Source organism: Somniosus microcephalus, chromosome 1, assembly GCF_052327205.1.
Source record: "Somniosus microcephalus isolate GS21.2 chromosome 1, FLI_Smic_1.0, whole genome shotgun sequence".
Lineage (NCBI taxonomy): Eukaryota > Metazoa > Chordata > Chondrichthyes > Squaliformes > Somniosidae > Somniosus > Somniosus microcephalus.
The window spans coordinates 222229245-222256023 of NC_140987.1; the positions used below are offsets into that span (position 1 = coordinate 222229245).

Consider the following 26779-nt stretch of genomic DNA (forward strand, 5'->3'; position numbering starts at 1 on the left):
ACCAAGTTATGCCATCTACTGGAGCCTGGTACCCATTGTTGTCACCATAGCATTGACCTTTTATACAACTGGGTTCTTTCAAGCCAACACTGGTGAAATTTGCCACATTAGCCATACTTCATCCACTAATGCAGGTGACAAAAGCTTTGTTTTCCAGGGAAGATACTTTTTTCACTTTCCCCATGGAAAGGAGGCAACAGCATGCAGCACCTTTAGCAGTTGGCAGGCTTCCCTAAAGTGCAGGACCTTATTGATGGCACAGATGTAACCATCAAGGTGCCTAACAACAACCCATTGAATATATGAATAGGAAAGGCTTTGACTCCATCAATTTACAGGTGGTGTCAGACCACAGGAATAGAATCATGCAGGTGAATGTGCGATACCCAAGCAGCAGCCACAATGCCTTCATTTTATGCCAGTCCACTGTGCCAGCACTCTCAACAGGGTCAAGCCCTAGAGAAGTAAACATTGAAGCAGCAGTCACAGTGTTGGTCAGCAGAACTGCCCCTGTGCTTTTTCTTTCTGTCCTTGGGGGGGCTCCTCGGTAGGTGGCTATGGAATTACCACATGCTCCATGGTGGACTGCATGTTTCCGCAAGTCTCTTTCATGCCTGCACAGATCTCAGAGCTACACTTCTGCATAGTCTCTGCCATAGCATACAGGGAGCATTGAAGATTCTCAAAGGGCTGCATGAAACACTCTAGTTGGTAATAAGTTCAGCTTTGTATGCAACCCTGTAAGGTATACATCCATGGGTCCTGCAACATAAAGCCAATAAGCTTTCCAGCTTTCCCTTGCCCTCACCTTTTTACGACCATCACACTCACAATTTGTAAGGTGACCATTTCATGGTAGGTAAGGTGGCATAGGTTGGCTAGATTGCACCCAGTGTTGGTTTTGTCTTGGTGGTTGTGGGCAGCAGGCACTTTCAGCATTTGGATGTCACATGGAGTGCTCCTCGGTGCCCAGCCTGCATTCAGCATTGTGTGAAGGGGTTACTATACAGCATGCAAATAGTTTGAAAAGCAATGTGGATTTGTCAAAACATTCAGCTTTTGTGTGAGTAATTGAAGTCTTTCCCTTTGGCAGTCACCCGGTTCTTGCTGAAGCATTACAGATATTGTAGTTTGGGTGAAAAGGCTTGAAGGGTTTTGCCAAGGCTTGCCATGCTATGTTGCTGATCCTGTACCTGGTTAGCGCTCAGTGTTTGGTGCATGCATACTGCAGGCATTCATTTAATTTTAGTTGCCAAATTATTGTCAATCTTGGCACTCTTCCTGAGGCCAGAGAACTTCCTTCTCATCTGCTCCCATGGCCTATGGCTGTGGGAAGCTGCATTTTCCCCATGCACATTGGCTCTGAGAGGAGGGTTTGTGCCTGCTTCAAAATTGACACCTTCCTCTGTTACACTTCCCCCAGCAATACATCTGGCATTCCCTCATCAAAGGAGGTGATTCTGATTCTTGGCCCTTAGAAACACTTCATCTTCTTCCCAGCCGTCAGCAGAATTGACACCAGCAATTGAAAGAAAAAACAGCTCTTTAAGGGCAGTAGTCTGCACTCCTTATTCCCTATTCACTTGCAGCCACAGTATTCCCTGCACATGTGGACTTGTGACAATTATGTGTATTAGGTTGTGTGAAATAGTACCCTGAACTTTATATTATGACTGAAAAACAGTTAAAGTGCATTTTGTAAACTGTCTTGAATTTCCTTTATCAGTTTGAAGTGTAAGTTGTGATATTTTGACAGTTGGAAAGCAACCCTGGGAGGTTGAGGCACAATAGCAATTTCCTTTTGTAACCAGATCCTAGAGCTATCCAGAGTGCTGAAATACTGAGCATGTGTAATCAGGGCACCCGATTGCATACAGTGGAAAAAAGATCATCAATTAGAAATGAAACAAGCCACTGTTACATTTTAAATGTTCTTAATCCTGCATACCTTGTGTGATACTATTTTATGTATAGTCCAATAGAGATAATTATATTCTCATTAGTAAGCCATAGATAACAGTAATTAAGAAGTACAAGGCAGAGTAAGGACAGTTTGCCTATAAAGCTGTAGAACAGAATATCTTAAAAACATTGGCATCCACTGCAAATAATTGGCCCTGTCACACAATTTTTCCCACTGGACTGTTTAAGTTTTTATTCTGTTATTCCCAGACAGGCATTTAAGGCAGTTTTTTTGTAATCATTATTATTACATTGGAGTCTCCTTTCTTAAAGCTGTCTTTGGGAGCCCTAGAAAAAACAAGTGGCTTTCCACTGATATGTCAGACAGCCTTATATGAGCTGCTTGCTGCCTTAATATAAGTATATTACTGCTTGATAAGAAAATTTCAATGGATTTGGCTGGCGTGTTTTGAATGTTTCTGGAGTATAGATGCACCCAGATACTCCAGTGTGAAACAGCTACAGAAGTTTAATGAAATGAGACAAGACAAGATAAACACACATAAGATGTTATGCAGATTGAAATGCAGCTGCCGTTTGGTGCATTGGTGTAATGTGTTATGGATTACTCTGAATGCGTCAGAAATAGTTTTCCCATTTTGCGGAGGCTGACCATGATTTATATTTTATATTGGGAGGCACAATGTCACCTCTTCCATGACACTGTTTCATTGCAGTGGACAAGTGTGTGGAAACAGCATGCCAAGCAGAGCATGAATCAAACCTGCTTGTCTCATCAACTCCTCTGCCAGACTTTAACGCGCTATCATTTAACCAGTGGATGTGGCATGTATTTGAACCTGTACTACACAGCCATTGTGATAAAGACCAGGCTAACTAAAACACACTTTGCTTTAGTGTACTTTAGTGAACCAGTGCCTAAAAGTCACCAACATTTAAAATACTAATTTTTTTCCATGGTGGGGTAGAATTAACTAGGATACAGCCTGACCATGGCTGGAATTTCCCTTGTTTTCTATATTCCCTTTTTTCCTTTCCTATTGTACAAAGTTTTGATTTGATAAAGTAAGTACACAGTTTCCTGCTGAAATATTGTAGTGCCCTCAAATCTGAAAGTTTCTCGATTTAAAAAAAAAATATTTACTCGACAACAAGATCTGTTTTCTATTTAATCAGTTCCATGTAGGGTCACAGAATCACAGAAACCCCACAGTGCAGATAGAGGCCATTTCGGCCCATCGAGCCTGCACCGACACATAACCCACCCGATCCCCGTAACCCCTACACCAACACATATCCCACCCTATCCCCGTAACCCCACGTATTTAATCCCCCTAACACTAAGGGTCAATTTATCATAGCCAATCAACCTAACCCGCACATCTTTGGACTGTGGGAGGAAACCGGAGCACCCGGAGAAAACCCACGCAAACACGGGGAGAATATGCAAACTCCACACAGTCACCCGAGGCCGGATTCGAACCCGGGTCCCTGGCGTTGTGAGGCAACAGTGCTAACACTATGCCACCGTGCTGCCCATGTATATATTTTCTCTGAGGTCATTTGTGCTACACTTTCCAAATACCCATTGCTGTTTATATTGAAAAATGATATCACAATCAATTTCTAACTAGAGTATCGTGCATAATCCAAATTTTGTGCCACTAGGAAATCAAATACTATCTGTGAGAATGAGAAGTTCTTCCAAGTGTAATTCTGGTTAAGAGTTTTTTTATGTGGAAAATCTGACTATAAAAGCAATAAAATTCAACTGAAATCATGGCCCCATAATTTGCGGTCAGCAGCAAAGCAAAGGCATTTGCCACTGGCCCCGAAGAAAGCTGCCCACAAAGATTTTGCGATCTCTGTGACAAGAAGTTTGGCTTTTCCGATGTTCAATTGCGATCAGTGCAGTTTAGTGGGAATTCCATAGTGCGAGCTGCTGTGATGTCAACAAATTGTCTAAGCAGCCAATCGCAATGTAGAATTCTCACAAACCAGGAAGTGAAGAAGCTCCTTTTATTCTGACTTTTTAAAAATGTTATAGAGAGCAAAACAAAGATTGTGGCTCTCACATGGGGAACAGGTATACCTGAAATAAAGATGAACAAATTAAAAAAAATTTTTTTTTAAGTTTCTTAAAAATTTTAATTTTTATTAATGGGTAAATTTGACACTCCAAAAAATTAAAATTAGTTTTTCAGGGCCACAACTTTTGTTTAGCAATCAATACACTGTTAAAACCCCAGTTACACCTAATCCAACAAGGTCTAACTTTTAGTGGGGTATTTAGCAGCGATATTACCGTGGAAATTTCATTGATTTCCCTGATTACACTGATTGCCGGCTGTGGGGGAGGTGGGTGATGAGGCCACAGCGCAGCCAGTGTCGGAGCAATGAATGACCCACCGCAACTTCAGGATTTTCGCGTTAGGATGTGCATATGCTAAATCCTGAAGTTGCGGTCAGTTTCGGAGGGGTAATAACAGCAAATGTTGTTCGTTCGCTGTTATTACCCACCACACATTCCGGGCCATTGTTTCTTCAAAATGTAGAATGTTTCTGGAAAATTATGAAATTAATGCTCTGAATGTTCTTTTTTTTTACCCTACCAGACACCCCATCCAATCAGTAGACTCCTGCTGCTGCTTCTCCTCTCGCTGCTTGGCTGATCCTTCACTCCACCAGCAGGTACACCATTTCAATCCGTGGTTGAAAAGAGAAATTACGTCATGCTAGGGTAGCAGATTGCATGAAAAATAAACTGAGGAGAGGAAAATATCATGCATTTCAATTTATCACTAATATGTGTTTAATATTAAGTAAGCAAATGTAATAATTTTTGTTTTCTGCTCACTGTAAGACCTCATTTGGAGTCAGTCATTTTAACTGCCATGGTGTTATTTCTGATTGTTCTTTTTTTCATTCATTCTTTTGTTGTGCTAGGTCCCTGATGATGGGAATTTAACAAAAAGAATCATCAATCACTAGCTGACAACACTGAAACCCCAGCGCTAAACCCCCGAGCTTTTTGAGTGTGTCAGTTAGAAACTGAATGCCAGAAGCCCAAACTCAAGATTCCAATTTTGGACGGCGGTTCCTACTTTCTGTATCGTCTGGTTCAGTCTGTTCACTGAAGGAAGGCGTCTAAGATTGGAGAAAGGATGGGTGATGCTTACAGGGACAGGACTACCCTGATGAGGGGTGCCAAAGACATTGCCAAGGAAGTCAAGAAGCAAACGGTAAAGAAAGCAAACAAAGGAGCTGACTACACACAGGATGAATACACCAAGACATCTTATGCTAATTTTCAAGATGAGGAGGGCTACAACTATCGCGGAGGGACTTATGGAGAAGAACCTCATGAAGATGAAGGATCAAGTGATGCTACTGAAGGCCACGATGAGGAGGATGAGATTTACGAAGGGGAGTATCAGGGAATCCCAGATATGGGCCAAAGAAAGGAGAACCAGGTTGCCATAGGACAACCTGTCTCAGATGAGTACAAGGACCGCGAGGAGCTGGATGCTGAGAGGAGGGCCGATGAGGAGGAGCTGGCGCAGCAGTATGAGCTGATCATTCAGGAGTGCGGGCATGGCCGCTTCCAGTGGGCACTGTTCTTTGTGCTGGGATTGTCTCTCATGGCTGATGGGGTGGAGGTGTTTGTGGTGGGTTTCGTCCTGCCAAGTGCCGAGACGGATATGTGTGTGGAAAACTCCAGTACAGGATGGCTGGGTGAGTAACTAAATTGGTCTTTATTCCTTTGAATTCCATTCCGTTTTTCTTTAAAGAACAAAGCTGTAAGTCACCTTGAGTTATATTTTGTAACCTTTAATTCAGTTTTATGATTTTGTCAGGCCCAAGTCCAATATTACATTGACTTTCCCATCATTAAATTATTTGCTAAAAATATAAATATAAGTGGAAAATGTGATAGTGTTTCTTGTTGTTAATAACTACTGTCTGAGATGACTAGGAGAAAATATTAAACTGCAATAACTCCATAGTTAGTTTCCTGCATTATCACTGGTTTAGCGATATGTATTCATTTTTAATGTTGTTAAAACTAAACATTGGCATCCATTTTCAAGTCTGATCATTTTTGAGACACTAAGATAAAAAATGCAAAAACAAATGCTGTCCATCACAGCAATTACAAGATGCGGACGTCATCATGGACAAGTACCGAGTTGTCTTTCAAATATAAATTAGACAGTTTCTTCAGTGTGTCAGTATTTGAAAAGAATTTCAGCTTTTACAAATGAATTGCTTCACATTGTTACAGTAACATCAAGTTTGGCCACTAAATTGATACATGTAGAATCACATCTCTCTGAAAAATAATGAAAATATACAAAACACATTTACACATGGAAGCGCACACACACAGACTGGCACACACACACGCTGGCACATACAGACACACACACAGGCTGGCACACACACACACACACAGGCTGGCACACACACACACACAGACTGGCATGTGCACACACACACACACACACATAGAAATATAGAAGATAGGAGCAGGAGTAGGCCATTCGGCCCCTCGAGCCTGCTCCGCCATTCAATGTGATCATGGCTGATCGTCCAAATTCAGTACCCGGTCCCTGCCTTCTCTCCATATCCCTTGATCCCTGTAGTCTTAAGAAATATATCCAACTCCTTCTTGGATATATTTAATGAACTGGCCTCAACTGCCCTGTGTGGCAGAGAATTCCACAGGTTCACCACTCTCTGGGTGAAGAAATTCCTCCTCATCTCTGTCCTAAATGGCTTACCCCTTATCCTTAGACTGTGACCCCTGGTTCTGGGCTCCCCGACCATCGGGAACATCCTTCCAGCATCTAGTCTGTCTAGTCCTGTTAGAATTTTATAAGTTTCGATGAGATTCCCTCTCATTCTTCTAAACTCCAGCGAGTACAAGCCCAATCGACCCAATCTCTCCTCATACATCATTCCTGCCATCCCAGGTATCAGCCTGGTGAATCTTCGCTGCACTCCTTCCATGGCAAGAACATCCTTCCTCAGATAAGGCGACCAAAACTGCACACAATACTCAAGATGTGGCCTCACCAAGACCCTGTACAACTGCAGCAACACATCCTTGTTCCTGTACTCAAACCCTCTCGCTACGAAGGCCAACATACCATTTGCCTTCTTAACTGCCTGCTGCACCTGCATGCTTACTTTCAGCGACTGGTGCACAAGGACGCCCAGGTCTCGTTGCACTTCCCCTTCTCTCAATCTATTGCCATTTAGATAATAATCTGCCTTCCTGTTTTTGCCACCAAAGTGGATAACCTCACATTTATCCACGTTATATTGCATCTGCCATGCTTCCGTCCAATCACCCAACCTGTTCAAATCATACTGGAGTTTCTCAGCATCCTCCTCACAGCACACATGCCCAACCAGCTTTGTGTCGTCTGCAAACTTGGAGATATTACATCTAGTTCCCTTGTCCAGATCATTAATATATATTGTGAATAGCTGGGGTCCTAGGACCGATCCCTGCAGTACCCCACTAGTCACTGCCTGCCATTCGGAAAAAGAGCCGTTTATTCCAACTTTTTGCTTTCTGTCTGCCAACCAGTTCTCTATCCAAGTCAATACCTTGCCCCCAATCCCATGTGCCTTAATTTTACATGCTAATCTCTTATGCGGGACCTTATCAAAAGCCTTTTGAAAATCCAAATACACCACATCCACTGGATCTCCCTTATCTATTTTACCAGTTACATCCTCAAAAAATTCCAGTAGATTAGTCAAGCACAATTTACCTTTTGTAAAGCCATGTTGACTTTGTCCGATCCGGTCACTTTTTTCCAAGTGCTCTGCTATTACATCCTTTATAATGGACTCTAGCATTTTCCCACTACCGATGTTAGGCTTACTGGTCTGTAATTCCCCGTTTTCTCTCTACCACCCTTTTTGAATAGCGGGGTAACATTAGCTACCCGCCAATCCATGGGTTCTGTTCCAGAGTCTATTGAATTTTGGAAGATGACCAGCAAAGCATCTACTATTTCTAGGGCCACTTCCTTAAGTACCCTAGGATGTAGATTATCAGGCCCTGGGGATTTATCGGCCCTCAATCCCATCAATTTCCCTAACACCATTTCCCTACAAATACTGATTTCTATCAGTTCCTCCCTTTCATTAGACCCTATGTTCCCCAACATCTTTGGGAGGTTATTTGTGTCCTCCTTTGTGAAGACAGAACCAAAGTATGTATTTAATTGGTCTGCCATTTCTTTGTTCTCCATTATAAATTCCCCCGATTCTGACCGCAAGGGACCTACGCTTGACTTCACCAATCTTTTTCTCTTTACATATCTATAAAAGCTTTTACACACACACACACAGACTGGCATGTGCACATACACACAAAGGCTGGAACATACACACACACGCCATACACACATACACACAGGGTGGCACACACACACACACACACATAGAGGCTGGCACAGACACACACACAGGCTGGCTCATACCACACACACACACAGGCTGGCACATACACACACACATACACAGAGGCTGGCACATACATACACACATACACAGAGGCTGGCACATACATACACACACACACACACACACACACACAGAGGCTGGCACATACACACACACACACACACACACATAATATTCCCTGAGATTTAGTGGTCCACTGACAGTCGAGGTCAAGGCTTACATTTGCATTTACATAGAAACATAGAAGATAGGAGCAGGAGTAGGCCATTTGGCCCTTCGAGCCTGCTCTGCCATTCAATGGGATCATGGCTGATCATCCAAATTCAGTACCCTGTCCCTGCCTTTTCCCCATATCCCTTGATCCCTTTAGCCTTAAGAAATATATCCAACTCTTTCTTGAATATATTTAATGAACTGGCCTCCACCGCCCTCTGTGGCAGAGAATTCCACAGGTTCACCACTCTCTGGGTGAAGAAATTCCTCCTCATTTCAGTCCTAAATGGCTTAGCCCTTATCCTTAGACTATGACCCCTGGTTCTGGACTCCCCAGCCATCAGAAACATCCTTCCTGCATCTAGTCTGTCCAGGCCTGACAGAATGTTATAGGTTTCGATGAGATCCCCTCTCAATCTTCTAAACTCCAGTGAGTATAAGCCCAATCGACACAATCTCTCCTCATACGCCATTCCTGCCATCCCAGGTATCAGCCTGGTGAATCTTCGCTGCACTCCTTCCATGGCAAGAACGTCCTTCCTCAGGTAAGGCAACCAAAACTGCACACAATACTCAAGATGTGGTCTCACCAAGGCCCTGTACAACTGTAGCAAGACATCCTTGTTCCTGTACTCAAACCCTCTCGCTACGAAGGCCAACATACCATTTGCCTTCTTAACCGCCTGCTGCACCTGCATGCTTACCTTCAGCAACTGGTGCACAAGAACACCCAGGTCTCTTTGCACTTCCCCTTCTCCCAATCTATTGCCATTCAAATAATAATCTGCCTTCCTGTTTTTGTCACCAAAGTGGATAACCTCACATTTATCCACATTATAGTGCATTTGCCATGTTTCTGCCCAATCACCCAACCTGTCCAAATCGTACTGGAGTTTCACAACATCCTCCTCACAGCATACCCTCCCACCCAGCTTTGAGTCGTCTGCAAATTTGGAGATATTACATCCAATTCCCTCGTCCAGATCATTAATATATATTGTGAACAGCTGGGGTCCTAGGACCGATCCTTGCGGTACCCCACTAGTCACTGCCTGCCACTCGGAAAATGACCCGTTTATTCCAACTCTTTGCTTTCTGTCCGCCAACCAGTTCTCTATCCAAGTCAATACCTTGCCCCCAATCCCATGTGCCTTAATTTTGCACGCTAATCTCTTATGTGGGACCTTATCGAAAGCCTTCTGAAAGTCCAAATACACCACATCCACTGGTTCTCCCTTATCTATTTTACCAGTTGGGAAGGGGGCAGAAAGGTAGAAAGGATGAGCAAAAAACTGTTAATCTAAAGGAACATTTTTTTCAGCGGTCAGCTGCTTTAGATTTGGATTCTGCTACAGATGATTTCCCCTGTACAGGTTTATCCTTACGCGTATATGTCTGGGATGAGATAAGGCCATATGTGCTTGTCCCCATACCTGGCTGTTTTAGTCACTATGCAACAACCCTTCCTTTCTTCACTTGCTAGGAGAGGCAAAAAAACAGAGCCCTGTAGCTAACTGAGGAGTCCTGTTTCAAAATTCATTTCCAACCCCTGATGGGAAAACAGGCAAGCCCCAGAGGCACCAAACCATTAATTCCAGAATAAGTTACCCCTACCTCCATATCAGCCTGTTTTCCAGAAATCTGTTGCCTTCTTGAAGGATTGTAAAGCCTTTACGCACCTCCATTGCAGTCCTGTTCCATAGGTCAATCACCCTCTGGGTAAAGTAAAACTTATGGACATGCAACTTCACTCCCTACTTCCTCTCTGTTTATATATGCATAACCTATAGTTCTACCCAACCCCATCACCTTAAACACACTACATGCATATTGTTCTGGCCTTTAATAATTGTAAATAGCTGGATGAGATCCCCTCCACGTCTCCAATTATTTAGTGAGTAAAACCCAAGACATCATGTCTACCTTCATAGCTCAATGATCTCAGGCCAGCGATAATTTTGTTGTCCTTCTCTGCACCTTCACCAAAGTCGAAATGTCCTTCCTGAGTTAATGGGGTCAAAACTGGACACAGTATTCCAAATGAGAACTAACCAAAGCCTTGTATAAATCTATTATTGTGGTCTTAGGTTGTAATTAATATCCAGTCAGTAGCCGGGAGCCTGTTTGCCTTGGCTGGAGCATGCTGACACTACATTTCAATGTTGAGGGAATGGTCAGTGCTCAGTGCCAAGACATTCTCCTTCTCAGTTACCTTTAATTGACACTCAATAAAAGCATAGAAAGCAACATGAGTAAGAGTGCCTATGCGCATAACTGCACAGTTGTCTATAGTAAAGGCCACACTGCCTGGATATTCATTCCAAAACTAGAGCCACAATAATAGGCTTATACAATGGTTTGGTCAGACCTCATCTGGAGTACTGTTTCCAGCTCTGACCCCTGCAAATCTTTGGGCTCACTTCTCTGCTCTATCCAAGTCCATTTGGGGGAATCCAAAACTAGGGGTCATAAATAGAAGATAGCCACTAATAAATCCAGTAAGGAATTCAGGAGTAACATCTTTACCCAGAGCGTGTTTAAAATGTGGATCTTGCTACCACATGGATTAGTTGAGGCGAATAGCATAGAGGCATTTAAGGGGAAGCTAGATAAGCTCATGAAGGACAAAGCAATAGAAGGATATGCAGATAGGGTGAGATGGAATAGGGTGGTAAAAGACTTGTGTGGAGCATAAACTCCGGCACAGGCCAATTGGGCTGAATGGCCTGTTTCTGTGCCGTACACTCAATGTAATTTGCAATTTATTTTGTTGTCACAACTTTGACAAACAATTTGTTGTCATTTGGTATTTTAATTACTGTACTGCCTATGTCCACCCTTTGATCAACAATAAATAGATTTTGAATAGAAAGTTACCCAGTACTGAATTCTGAGGCAAACTATTTAGGACCAGACCCTATGGTGGGGTCCACAATGCTGAGAGCGAATCTGTGACAGAGTCCACCCCAAACCAGCGTTAGAGGGGGCTCAGCCAGGGGAGGATTCCCAAGCTGGGGGTTTCCTCCAACCTGACCTGGCAGAACAGCAGCAGCTGTTGTGCCTGTAAAATTAGGCATATTGGCAGCTGCAGGAGCACATGGAGGTCAAGGCCTGGGTCATGGCCTAGAGCTCCAAAAAAAATGGGGCAAGCTCCTTACAACAGGGCCTTTAGTCACTTTGAGATTTGAAACTGTGGCTGGGCTGTTGCTGTTCGCACAAGTGACAAGCCTCCCCTGCACTTGCTGCCTCCCCCGCTATAGTGGGTACCTCTAGTGGTGTGGCCAGCAATATTTAAATAAGGTGATCTCTCCCTGACCTCTCGTACTCCGGCAAGGTCAGGAATGAAGGTCACTGACAGGCGCATCCCAGCACTTAAACTGGAACATCAGCCCTGCGGATTTTCGGCCCCATTCTTTAATACAATAATGAAATGGCTGCATCTATTAATGAGCTTCTTAAACAAAATGCATTGCTCAGTCCAGCAATGAAAATACATGTCTCAGAACAGATTGTGACATTTTTGAGGGCCTGGGGCCATGTAATATAAATGAAGGAATGAAATGAAGCTGAACCAAGTTTGTACGTATCAGACCCTGTTGAAACCTTTGGCGTTCTAAAAATGTAAAGCACTGGTGGCCTGGATTTGGACCCAGTTCTGCCATTTGTGCACAAGAGGATAGCTAATCAAAGGGTATGAAATAGATGTTTGTATTTCACTGGTTGGGATAGCCTCACAACTCACTAGCAATAAACAACGTGATTGACTTGTGTAAAGGGCTAACTATAGTTTACACTCTGTATAGTTTGTTTATACAGCCACGGACTTCAATCCTTGTTTTCTTATGTTAAATACTGAAGGCAGGTAAGCTGGTTCACAATATAGTGAGGAGCACAAAGCAGATTCTGTGACACCATAAAGAAAGCAAGGATGAAGAACCCAAAAGCTGAGCTTCTGAAATTCCTTGGGCTGGAGAGGGTGAAAGCCTGACTTCTTGCTGGGGGATGGGGCCAGGAAATTGGGGTGGATCTTGTTTTTTGGGATTTTGTCCCATTTCCTGTGGCCAATTGAATTTCAGCGGGGGGAGCTGTGGTCAGATCGTCTGCCCCAGTCCTCTACATCAAGGTGGCGTTCACAGGGAATCCCATATTTTGCGCCCTCCATAGGTCTCAGCGGAACTTATGCCAGCAGAAAGCTGTGTGAGTCCCATTGAGGCCCATTAAAAACCAAGGGCTAAAAATTGAGTAGCGCTAACTTCGCCGGGGCGCTACTTTTAGCGCCCCAGAAAAATTAGCGCCCCCGCGCTGGAAATTGAGTGATTGCACCCCAAGAGGGAAGTGGGGTGCTACTGGAAGCGCCCTGCATCCCTCTTGGGACGCTGTGAGTCAATATTGCGCCGCGGTATTGCAGGCCTTCCTCCCCTTCTTAAAGGGGAGGGGCCTTATGCAGCGCGTCCTGGGGCCCAGCTGGGCCCCCGGGGATCGGAACTGCAGGCAAAAGAGCCCGGCCCTCAAGAGAATTGCCGGGCTCTTGAAGTGCAGCCAGCAAGCCGCGGGCGGGGTGGTTCAGGAGGTCTGGGATGGGAGCGCAGGCAGGTGCTGGCAGTCAGCCAGCAACAAAAATGGCCGCCCCACACCTCGCCTTTAAATTGCGCCTCCCCGGCCGCAGGTACGCCCCCCTGACCCCGTCGGACATAGTGTCCGGCGGTAAGTCGGGGGCGCTCCTGAAGATCGTGGCCGGGGCGTGAGCGGGGCACTGCGCACACCAATGAGGTCATCGCCAGCGCCACAGCGCGCTACCGGTTAGCGCCACCACTAACCTCCTGCTGAATTTCGTGGGAGGCGTGGGCAGTGCCGCGCCCGGGCGCTAGTTGGTTTGCGTCCCGTTAGCGCCCTCTTAAGGTGCTAACGGGAGGTGCAACTAACTGAATTTTCCCCCCCAAATCTTTACTAGTGGATCCGAGTGGTCTATTGTGAGCAGAAGAGTTTCTTTATGGCCTCCCTAGGCCTCCTCTTTGTTGTCAGAGTGGTACGGCATTGGTCGGCCACTCTGGCTGGTGGTTCAGGGATGGACCTGCTTCAACCATGCAAAAATCCCTATCACTGGGACCTGGGACAAAGATTCTGCTCGAGGCTAGGGCGAGCAGGGATTCAGCAGAACAGGCCTCCAGAAAGTTAGCTTTTTGCTTTCCCCCTGTATGGTAACTTGAGACATTTTCTACATTAGAAGTGTTATATAAATGCAAGTTGTTCTTATTGAATCTTGCAATCCACAATTTGAAATACAGATGGACAGGAGAGCAGATGTGCAGCGGGCACAGAGGGAGCACTGAATTGGAAAAGAAAGCCTTTTGCCAATTTCTTTTGAGGCCTGCAATTCTTCACATATCTATTGTTAGGGTTTGAAGTGCTTGCACCTATTTCCTGTGCATGCCCCAGGTTTAATTCAAAGATATTTAAATGCACACTTAGAACAATTCACCAAAATTTGCTCTTTTATTTCATTTGGAATGGGAGCAAGGGAAGTTTCATGTTCCACAAGATAAATGAAGCAAAAGGATGGAGACCAGCAGGCCTCGGAACATTCTAGAGAGTTTGGCACATCTACCTGCTAAGGAAAACTGCCTCAGCTGGGTACAGGTTACATAGAATTTACAGCACAGAAACAGGCCATTCGGCCCAACTGGTCTCTGCTGGTTTTTATGCTCCACAAGAGTCTCCTCCCACTCTATTTACTTCATTTCATCCCATCAATATATCCTTTGTTCACAGGATGGAGCTCTGCAGCAAGGACACCTGCAGCAGACTTGCAATGTAGGGACAGCACAACCAGTGAGTCGCATGATCACCAATGCCCTCATTTATTACACCTATGGCTCCTTCCCAGCTACCGGAGCCCTGGAGTGCCAAACAAGGCACAACTCATCACATCCATTTCATGCAGTAGAACGGTGGGCAGCACGGTGGCATAGTGGTTAGCACTGTTGCCTCACAGCGCCAGAGACCCGGGTTCGAATCCGGCCTCGGGCGACTGTCTGTGTGGAGTTTGCACATTCTCCCCGTGTTTGCGTGGGTTTTCTCCGGGTGCTCCGGTTTCCTCCCACAGTCCAAAGATGTGCGGGTTAGGTTGATTGGCTATGATAAATTGACCCTTAGTGTTAGGGGGATTAAATACGTGGGGTTACAGGGATAGGGTGGGATATGTGTTGGTGTAGGGGTTACGGGGATCGGGTGGGATATGTGTCGGTGCAGGCTCGATGGGCCGAAATGGCCTCTATCTGCACTGTGGGGTTTCTGTGATTCTGTGATCCACTTTCCCAGCTATCAAACTTGGGGTAGGGGGTCAACACTGCTCTCCTATTTGCACATAGACTCCAATTTGTAGCTCCACATTGCTTTGTCTGTCCTTTTGACGTTGTCCAGCAGTTCTTTCTTTCCTATCCCTCTTTGCAAAGGTTAAAAACTGCTGTGACCATTTTGAGTCTCAAAAAAGAGCCAACATTTTTATTCCTTTACAGCTGGCCACTTACCTGTGGCCACATCCCTTTAACTTTGAGCAATAGCCTTCAAGAGTTCCAAATGTCCTCCCTTCTTTACCCTTCCTGTGCAAGGCTCAATCTGTGATCATCATAGGTTAAGCAGCTACATAACTAGAACAATGGGTGCCGTGGCCTGGTACTTATGGTAATAGACTAGTAATCCTCGAGGATCTGACTCTTCTTCATCCTGCAATTGCCAATTTAAAGTTCAGCATGTGCCCTCTTTTTAAAGGGGCACTACAAATAAAAACTGTAACTTAACAAAGAACTTGGAAGGAAACTTAACAAATCAAATTAAAATGTTGTTTCCAGGGGTGATGATGCACTCCAGTCCCTCCAGTGCCCACCGGTCACGGAAGGCCTCGAGCGTGCCGGTGGACACCGCGTGCTCCATCTCCAGGGACACCCGGGCGCGAACGTAGCCACTCCTAGAGGTTCTGAGTTCAAATCCCACCATGGTAAATAGGAAAATTAAGTGAATTAACTCTGGTGATTTGTGGGCTGGTACCAGATAAAATAACCATGAAAACTTCCAGATTGTTGTAAATCCCAACAGGCCCAGTAATGTCCTTCAGTGAAGGAAAGCTACCACCCCTACCCAGTCTGGCCTACATGCGACTCCAGTTCCATGATTGACTGTCAATGCCCTCAGGGTTAGTAGGGAAGGGCAATAGATTCACATGTTTACAGAACTTTAGATACCTAATTCAAAACTTGATCAGGTCATAAGTTAATACCTGCGAATTTCTGCAAGTACCTTTGCACCATATATGAAGAGGAATGCAAATGCTGTACTATTCAGTTGTGGGTATAAAGAATGCTGAATTCCTAGTGACCTATATGTCGCTATGGAACAAGTGCCACTGAAAATACAACTATAATCCAATAATTGGATCAACAGGTATTATTCACTACAGGTGACTTAAGGTCAAGATCTTTTCTTTAATTGAAAAAAAATCCATTTAATGGAGCATTTTTCATGTTACTGGTGAGTTCAAGGAGTTAATTCAAGTGTGATTATTGATCTCTGCTCCAATATCAATATCCCTGGAGTAGGTTTAATACTGTCACTTGGGGATGTTCTTCCCTTGATGTGGGATATCTGGCATCCACCAGCCTATTTAAGGAAAACATCAGTTATAGAGGCATAACACTAGTTGTGTAAAGAATACAAAATATGCACTTCTTTTCTTTAGTAATTAACATCACAGAATTCAGAGCAAAAAATGCTTTTATTCATTATGTACCATGCTTTTAGTGCCCAATTAATCAAAATGGTTGTGAATGCTGATTTAATATAATGATTGTGACTACCTAGCTACATAATTTTATGGCAACTGTCCTCAATAAGTCAATATGAGCTTAAAGAGGAGTTTTATCATCAGTAACCTTTTAAAAATCATTTAGAAGTAATTAAAATTTACTCTTAACTCCTTCTCCCCCCGCCTCCATCTAATTTTGAATGTTTTTGCTTAAACAATAAGTACAGATTAAATCATGGGGGAGGGGAGATTCTGACTGCAATGAGTAATTGAGCCTGACAGTGTGAGGGAGCTCTATTAACACAATCGAAAGCCCATAATCCTTAAAGTACGCTAAGTTAATGGCCAAGTCGACTGATGTTAATTCATGCCCCTCGTAGTCTATCTAAGTAAATCCTTTCAGCAAGTACCCTCAGTGATGTTATCAGCACTCACCATTCAACTCACATTTATATAGCACCTTTAACTTAGTGAAACATCCCAAGGGGCTTCACAGGAACATTATAAAACAAAATTTGACACCAAGCCACATAAGGAGATATTAGGGCAGATGACCAAAAGCTTGGTCAAAGAGGTAGGTTTTAAGGAGCGTCTTAAAAGAGGAAAGAGAAGTAGAGAGAGAGAATTCCAGAGCTTAGGGCCTTGGCAGCTGAAGGCACAGCCGCCACTGATGGAGCGATTAAAATCGGGGATGCTCAAGAGGCCAGAATTAGAGGAGTGCTGATATCTTGGAGGGTTGTGGGGCTGGAGGAGATTACAGAGATAGGGAGGGGCGAGTCCATGGAGGATTTGAAAACAAAGATGAGAATTTTGAAATCAAGCCAATGTAGGTCAGTGAGCACGGGGTGATCAGTGGACAGGACTTGGTGTGAGTTAGGACACAGGCAGCAGAATTTTGGATGACCTCAAGTTTACGGAGAAAGAAAGACTTGCATTTATATATTGCCTTTCACGACCGTAGGACATCCCAAAGCACTTTACAGCCAATGAAGTATTTTTAAAGTCACTGTTGTAATGTAGGAAACGCAGCAGCCAATTTGTGCACAGCAAGCTCCCACAGACAGCAATGTGATAATGACCAGATAATCTGTTTTTGTTTTGTTGAAGGAGGGACAAATATTGGCCAGGACATGAGGGATAATTCTGCTGATCTTCTTTAAAATAGTGCCAAGGGATCTTTTACATCCACCTAAGAGAGCAGACAGGACCCTGGTTTAACATTTCATCTGAAAGACGGCACCTCCAACAGTGCAGCACTGGCGTGTCAGCCTAGATTTTTATGCTCAAGTCTCTGGAGTGGGACTTGAACCCACAACCTTTTGACTCAGAGGCAAGAGTGCTACCAACTGAGCCACGGTTGACGGTAGAACGTGGGAGGCCGGTCAGGAGTGCGTTGGCATAGTCAAGTCGAGAGGTAACAAAGGCATGGATGAGGAGATGGACAGAAAGAAACAGTATTAAAATGAACCATAATGCTGTATAATTATTGTTGTTTAATATATACTCAGGGCTAGATTTTAATTTCTTTCAAAAAATGTGAAGATTGACTGTTTTTCAACTTAATTTATGACCCTTTATTGAAATCACATGGTTTTCAAACCTATCCTTTGAGGGTGCAGATTTATTAAACGCAGATGAAAATTAGCAGCCAATCATGATGCACCTTTAATAATGATCCCTTAATGATCAAATAGTTAATGAGCGACTTAAGTGGTATAAATATCCATAAATTCAGAAATGGAGCTATGAAGTACACAATGGTTGTGGATAATGGTTAGTGCCAGTTAAAAACGTCACTTTAACTAAAACCCTGCATTTAGCAGGCAAACTTATTAATGGAGAAATACAAACAGATTTTTCGTTATGGAGCGTGGTCCTCAAATGTGTAAGTGAGGTCCTGACTGTGGCTGTATGCCACTGAAAGAGTGAATATGCATTTGCATTTATATAGCGTCTTTAACATAAAAAAAAAGGCACAAGGCACTTCACAGGAACGTAATCAGACAAAAGTTGACACCAAACCAAAGAAAGAGGTATTAGGAAGGTTGACTAAAAAAAGATGGATTTGAGGGAGGGCCTTAAGGGAAGAGAGGGAAGTGGAGAGATGGCGAGGTTTAGGGAGGGAATTCCAGAGCTCATGACCTAGATGGCTGAAGGCACGGCCACAAATGGTGGGATGAAGATAGTAGGGGATGCACAAGAGGGCAGAGTTGGAGGAATGCAGAGTTCTCAGAGGGCTGGAGAAGGTTACAGAGATGTGGAGGCCATGATGGGATTTGAACACGAGTTGTCAACTATTCAGAGGACCGAGGTGGAGGCGTGAAAGAAGTTGCATGTCGTACAGATGACACAATGGTAAGGCACTGATATTATTGCAAGGTAGCAACATTAGGACATATAAGAAAGTAGCAATTGTTAATGATAGATGCAAATCTGTTACAGTGACACATAGAAATGTTAGTAAGGATGCAATCAGGAAAGTGAAATTAATAGGATTATACAAGGTATGATGGCAAAGATGATGTACTGCAGGAAAATAGTTCCGAGGGGCTAGTCACCTTGTACAATCCCCACCACTCTTATGTTTAAAAATAAAAGTCACACATAGTTGAGGGCATAGCATGGAACAGGTGGTGGACCCTGCGATATGAAAGAACTGATACAAAACAAGGAAGGAATAATTGATTTATTTGGGAGAGTGAGTCTGGAAGGGATTGGGACAATGGAGCTGTAGAGAACTACTGGTATTTACTATATTGATTATACATTCTTTAATGTACAAACTATGTTAAATCAACATGTTTGTACACACTGTGCACAAACACACAATGTTACATGTAATGGTGATGTAGTACTCAAATGAATGTCTGCTCATGAACTTAATGAGCTTAATTTTAACTCAGCCGTCAGGCGGGCTTTGAGGCGTGTGGGGGGTTAAAAATCGCAAAACCTGGGGGTCGGGACCCCCCGCCTGGTTCCCGACACCTAGCCATTTTAACCCAGGCGTATCTGCAACAGGCGGGACTGGTCTTTAGGGCTCTTAAACAGCACTAATTGGCCTTTATAATCCCATTTTAACAGGCCCTTGCCTGTTTAACCCTTTTCCCACGTAAAATATGCCTGGTGGGGATCACGCCTGTGAAACCTGGCATGAGCACTATTGGCTTGCTGACTATCAGCTGCAGGTCAACCATTAAAGAAGAGATTTGATCAGTCATCATTTGCAGGTGGCAGGACTTTGTTGTCTCAGGCCTGGGCCAACTTTTACCAGGCTTAACCACAACTGTGGAAGGTTGGAGCCTCACACACTTCTCCAGTGTGACCTCCTGCAAAACCCCTCTCGCCACCCTCACTCAGCACTTCCTCAACTGAGGCATCTACCAGAAGCATGGGAGGCCTTTTTTTCCTTCCCTTCTTGGCATTAGAGGACCTCCAGCACCAGGCGTGGCAGCAGCAGAACCAGGAACAACAGCAGCACCATCAACAGCAGCAGCAGGAGCAGGAGCGCCAGGCTGCTGCTCACTCACCTGAGGCAGCACAGGCCAGAAGGGGCCAGCGCATGGAAGCCCGGCAGCGCAGGAGATACCCCCCAAACAGGGTCTACAGACACAGGGTCAGCTACCTCAACATGACTGAGCAGCAGTGACAAAGACGGCTCCGACTTTCGCGACAGGTAGTGACTGACATCTGCACAATGCTACAGCAAGACCTGCTGCCCAGTGGATCAGGTGGACACTCCTTACCAGTGGCCATCAAAGTCACCACCGCACTCAACTTTTTTGCCTCAGGCTCATTCCAGGGATCAGCAGCAGACATCAGCGGCATCTCCCAGTCGGCCGCACACACTTGCATCACGCAGGTAATCGATGCCCTCTTTGCCCTCTCGCGCAATCACACCCATTTCACCAGGGATCGCGCAAATGTGATGGCGCGAGCGGTTGGATTAGCTCATCTGGCAGACTTTCCAAGGGTGCAGGGTGTCATTGACTGCACACATGTGGCCCTTAGGGCACCCCATCGCAATCCAGGTATTTTTGTCAACCGCAAGGGCTTCCACTCCCTTAACGTTCAGCTGGTGTGTGACCACAAGGAGGAGATTTTGCATGTTTGTGCCAAGTACCCTGGCAGTTGCCATGACTCCTTCATACTGCACTAGTCTAGTGTGCCTCCGCTATTCAGTCCGCCAGACCAACTTCACGGATGGCTGCTTGGAGACAAGGGCTATCCTCTGAGGACTTGGCTAATGACGCCGCTGAGGAGGCCAGCCAACGAAGCTGAGGAGCGCTACAACTCCAGCCACATTTCCACTAGATCCGTAATCGAGCAAACCATCGGCTTGCTGAAGATGCGCTTCAGATGCCTGGATAGATCAGGTGGAGCCCTACAGTACTCAACAACCAGGGTCTCCAGAATCGTCATGGTTTGCTGTGCACTCCACAACATGGCACAGCATCGTGGCTTGCGGATTCCTGAGGAGCAAGTGGCTCCTCACATACCCTCCTCAGATGATGATGATGATGATGAGGAGGAGGGAGGGCGAGAACGAGCATCCTGCAGAGGCCCATCAACCAGCGGCAGCATTACGCGAGAACATTGCTGCCTGGGATGCAAGGAACGCACTCATCCTGGCCAGATTTGCTTAGCCTAGTAAATCAAACTCTTTTGCCTCACAGCTTCTTACCTGAGCATCGACAATGGCCAAACCCTGCGGATTCCGAGCTATTTGACCAGCATCCTGACAACTGCAAGTAATCCTAAGCCCTCAATGTGAAAGCCCCATTCGCGAAATGACACACACCAGAACTGCAACAGTTGCCATGAGAATTTTTATGCAAAACAAACAACTGATGGCATTTTTACAAAATACACAACATTTCACCCAAGTGACTACCCTTGTGACTATTTGTGCTTTATTTTCCTCTTACGCGTGCTCCTGCGTAGTGGTTCCCCTGTGGCTTCAGCAGATGTGGAGGCCCCTTGCTCACTTTCCTGCTGCTCCTGTCTCGACACCTTTGGCGGGCGTCCTCTCGGGTGGTGAGCCTGTGAGGGCTCGTCAGCAGTCTGCTGCTCCTGCAGCTGTGCAGGAGTTAAGACGTCTATCTCAGTTGGGTGTGGACTCCGGTGGGGCTCTGACCAAGGGCTCTGCAGTGGCATGGAAGTGTGAGCGCTTGGAGAGGAGCCCCCACTTCCTTGAGGTCTGCCACCAACCTCCCTCTCATGGGTCAGGTCCCCCTCAGTGCCTGCAAGTGGCTTGAGAGCACCTTGCTGCACATCAGGAGGGCCATGGGGACCTGTATCTGCAATGGCAGTCCTACTCAGAAGGACTTCCATGAAGGTCTGGTTTCTCTGTTCAATAGTTGCCCATCGCTCCTCAGGAGATGTCAATCTATTCTGAACACTCACCATGTTTTCCATACCCTGGCGACTAACCTCCTCCATGGTCATAGCCCTCCTCTCCTCTACCATAGCCCTCCTCTCCTCTACGGTAGCCAGCCTTACCACGGAGGCAGCAATAATTTCCACGTAGGTAGCCATCCTTTCCGTGTTGATGCGTTCATGCGCCACTGACTCCACAAAGGCTCTGCTCATGTTCACTATGGACTCCTCCATTTGCTCCACACTCGCAGTGACCCTGGAGACAAAACCTGCCAGAGACTCCTGCATCTGTGCATGGAGTTCCATCACCTCTGATCTTACGGATGGACCCAGAGGCAGAGGGTCGACATGCAGCTGAGCCGAGCTGGCAGAGTCCTGCGCCCTCCGACGAGGACTCTCCACTGCTGTCCCTGTCTCCACAATCTGCTGATGCTCACTTGTGAGCTGTGCTACACCAGGTGACAACTCTACTCTATGTCCCGAAGGTCCCACCAAGGTGTGAGTGTCTGCGCTGGTGCTGGGTGCGCTTATTTCTGCTGACGCTACGCCCTCAGAGGTTGCAGATTCCTCTGAGGAGTCTGGCTACTCAGGCTCTTCCTCCTGCACACTGGGGACGGGGTCTCTCGATGGTCTTGTGGGGGAGTCAAGGAAAAAGTTAGAGATGTGATGCCAAGGTTACATGCACATTGCATTTTGCAGATGATCATAAGTCCATATGATGTAACTTCAGAATCATTATCAGCGACTCATGCAATGCCAATGAGAGAGATGGAAAACTACTCTGTCACCAGCTTGCGGGGATGCACCTGTCTGTTCTTCCCCAACTTCCGCATCTCTGTCAGCCCCGACAATCTCCAGGACGGCTTCCTCCCAGGGGGTGAGCTGGGCTAATGAGGGCGGCCCTCCTCCTGTCCTGGCTCGCTCTCTCCTGTTGTGAGCTCTCTTTTCCTGCAATGAGGGAGACAAGTGGAGGTTGAGTGAGAATGAAGGAGTGAGTGCAGAGATTGCATAGCATAGATACTTAGAAGGAGACAAAGAGGAGTGAGGTTGCAAGTCCAAGGGCCCTCCCTGTGTGTTGTCAGTTGTGTTCAAAGCATCAGAGTGAGAGGGAGTGTGAGGGCTGCACGATGGAATAGTTATGTGAATGTGAGCATAGAGAGAGGGGGAATGGATAAGGGTGCATGGATGTGAGTGTCAAGTGGAATGTGGCGGAAGAGATTGCTAAAGCTGAGTGCTGGTGAGGAAAGGCAATGGGGATCAGATTGAGGGTGATGAAAACTTCATACAGTACTTACTTTGAAGGTCATGGAATCTTTTCCTGCACTGCATCCAGGTGTGCCGTGTGAGCCCCAAGGAGTTGACTTCCCCTGCCACCTGTAGCCACAGCGCCTTGGTCTGACTGGGAGGCCTCTTCCTCCCTGAAGAAGGGAACAGGACCTCCCTGTGGGCCCTAGCACCATCCGGCAATGCCTGGAGTGAAGCCTCATCAAATTTGGGGGCAGCTCTTGGCCTCCCGCTGGCCGTTGCTCCTGCAGGCTCCTGTGCCATCTTAATGGTAAAGTTTGGAAGCCTGCAGAAGAAGCAAGGCTTGCTGTGGACCTTAAAAGCAGCAGCAACGATGACGTCATATTCTGTGACTTTCTGACTGGAAATACTCAATTGCTAAGGCTTCCCACAAGTTGGAAATCAATTGGCCAATTGAGTTAAAATTGCATCAATCTCACAGACTCATTTAGATTCGTGTGGGAAACACTAAATTCGGAGAACCCGACAATTCCCCGCACCCGAGTTAAAATCGACCCCAATGTATCCCGTGTGCTCTCTTTGCAAATCAAGTAGTGCCGATTGGTTGATCAAGTGCATCAAAAGGGCATCACTCTCCTGAGATCTAACCATTACTACTTTCACTTGAAGCAGGCACTAGCACAGATACGGACACCCCAAGAGGAATCATAGTGATGTTGAGAAGAAAGCACAGGGTGACACACTGAGCACTGGTAATGAAGGAATAGCAATGATGGGGATTGATGAGGTGTCAGCTGCTAAGTGATTCTCCAGGCCTGCATGGGAATAAACATCTTAATAGGCTTGTTTTTTAATGGAGGCAATCTGAGCCTCAATACTGTACACTACATTGAAAGTTGGTCCGGGTGCTGTGGGGGGGATCCAGCACCCACATACATAGTCATTGCCATCTCTCATATGAATTATGTCATGAAGCAGTAACTCTACTCACTGTGGTCTGCCATTCAACAAGGGGCATCCTTGGTGGAATCTTCAGTGGATACCCCGGTTACCCAACCATAGACAATACTCCCACTCCTGGAATCGAAGCTGAAAGATGTAGTCATGTCTGGTGTCAACTTGCTTGGAGAACAGTTACAACCCCCCATGAGTGATAAATTCAGAGATGCCTTTTTTTTACGCTCAGATAGGTTAGTGGACATTGTGCGGAGATACTTTCCAGCAATGATACGCATAGAGTTACACACATATTGAATTCATGCCAGACTACTAAAAGCTGCTGTCGATGAGGAATGGCAAAAGTCTTAGAGAACAGTGCCAGGAACCATGAACTCACCCCTGAAGTGTCCTTTCTAGACTGGTGAGTAGGATTCTGTTTGAGGCACACATACCATTGGTATTCCAGAGCGCAGATGTGGATTTGTGATAAAAAGGGGATGTAGCTGCAAGAAGTGGAGCTCCAGCCTACATCAATTTATCACTCAGTAAACAGGAGCACGAACTCAGCCTCATGATAGGCACAACTCAGGTGCAGATCTGAATTAAGCACTTGGTGGTGAATAAGCCTGGTATAAGATATCTAGAATATCGAGGTGGCTGACACAACGCAAGCTGCCCTGTGTAAGTCCTTCATTTACACCAAAGGCAGATTGTATAATAGCCAATAATAAAAACAGAAAATGCTGGAAATACTCAGCAGGTCAGGCAGCAGCTGTGGCGAGAGAAACAGAGTTAATGTTTCAGGTCGATGACCTTTCGTCAGATAATAGCCAGCTTGGCTGTTTAATGGAAATCTGCAAGATAAACCCTGTCACTGGAGGCAGGGATTCTTCCCAACTGCCTCCAGATAACCTGACAAGCTAATGCCTAATGAGTAGGGTGGACCAGAAGCAGGAAGTTTATTAGTGCTCTAGGTTGGCAAGCTGTATGGTGCTGCCATAGACCTGCTGCCTGGGGTAATAAATTCTGTGATGCTGCACCTTCTACCTCCTCTGCACACCTGGGTTGGCCTCTCTTCCTGCTCCATAGTAATCTACCTGTCAATGGCCACCGCACCCTCCTCTCAGGCAGAAAACTCATCTGTACTATTAAATTCTTTCACTGCTATGTTGACACATCCAAATGTTCTCCTTCATTAAACTCTGACCTGGAGCCAAATACTCATTTTTTGATTTGATTGTGCAGCTGCAGAATGTCGCATGATTGCATCACTTATGATTTTAGCAAATTGATAAGCAAAACGTGGCTTTTAAATTACTTTTCATTAACGTTGGTCAACCCATTGTTTGGGCGGGTGGTGGTGGGTGGGGAGGGTTGAGTGGTAGGAATCCTCAGAGCAACATAGCATTTGGATGAATTGTCCATTGTGCTTTCGACTGACATTATACCAATTTTTGCTCATATCTTTTTCTAAAATTAGCAAAGATAAGAATGTCAGCCCTATATTGAGATGGAGCCTCCCACCTTGATGTGTTTTAGCATCTAACTCCATTGCAAGTACTACAATCAGCATGCTGTGCTGATGAGCTAAGCAGAGTGAAACACGGTTTTACATGGTTGCAGTCCTGGCCTAATATCTCTATTACAGACACACAAGCTACTGTGTGCAGTAGCCGTAGATCAAACTGACTTATCAGTTTCGCTGCATGAACATCAATTTCTTTGTTCAGTTGCATCCTAATGTCATACTTTATTGAATATAATGGAATTTCTGAATAGAAACAGAGCTGGTAATCCTATGGAGCTGCATTTTAAACAAAAAGCAATAAATGGTTGGATACTCTGCAAAAACACCATTAACAAAGGATAGTTTGTTTCATTACTCTGCACTATTAATATTAATAATAAAAAAGCTGGTAGCGTTAAAAGTGACCACAGAACTGGTTCGCTAATGCTCTTAAACCTGCCGTCCTTACCAGGTCTGGTCTATATGTGACTCCAGTTCCACACCAATGTGGTTGACTCTTACCTGCCTCTGAGAATAGCCTACAAGCCACTCAGTTAGGGATGGGCAATAAATGCTGGCATTTATGCCAGCAAAGCCCACATCATGAAAATGAAGAAAATAAATATATTTTTGCCTTCATTAAGTGATTTTTTTCCCCCAACAATAGATGGGTGGAATGACAGACTCATATTGATAGAGTGATGGACTCCCACTAATAGATTTAACAATGCTTCTGTTGAGTTGATAGAAAGTAGACATCGCTCCTGTCAGCACTCCATGTATTCCAGATGTCCATATGATTGCTGCAGCATCCTTTAAAGCCACTATTTCAGAATGACATACTCCGCAGTGGGTCTCACAGCTACTGCATGAAGTATTTTTAGCCCATCCGCAGAATAAAGATAAGCTGCCTTCTCACTTGGTGACTGTTTCACTTGTGAGGAGTTAAGTCCAAATCAAAGACTGCAGCAGAAGGGCATGTCCACTGGCAGCTGTTAACCTCCCTTCCCCATGGCAGAAACTTTCAGTATGGCAGAAGGTACTCATAATGGTACCCTTGAAGTTTGTTTTTTCTGATTAATTCTTCAATTATTTAAGAATTTGCCTCAGCTTCAGATGAGTTGCATCGGGGCGAGGCATAATTAATTCACCGCCTGTCGTACCAGTGTGCAACATTATCGTGCACACAGAAATCCCAGCTGGTACCTTGTGGAGTGCACTTTGTTTAAATCTAAACACAAGTTTGTGCTATTGAGAGGGTTAAGGGTCAAACTCCACGCAAACTCAGCAAC

At 45.3% G+C, this 26779-nt stretch overlaps 1 protein-coding gene across 1 annotated transcript in view; it reads left to right on the forward strand.

The window, feature by feature from the left end:
• Positions 1 to 26779, forward strand: part of sv2ca (synaptic vesicle glycoprotein 2Ca) — a 416052-nt gene that overhangs the window by 30086 nt on the left and 359187 nt on the right. Inside the window, exons 2-3 of the mRNA XM_085990666.1 lie at positions 4539 to 4614; positions 4870 to 5658. Coding sequence (XP_085846792.1) covers positions 5088 to 5658 — 571 coding nt within the window. The 5' untranslated portion in view covers positions 4539 to 4614; positions 4870 to 5087. The remainder of the gene's footprint in view (positions 1 to 4538; positions 4615 to 4869; positions 5659 to 26779) is intronic.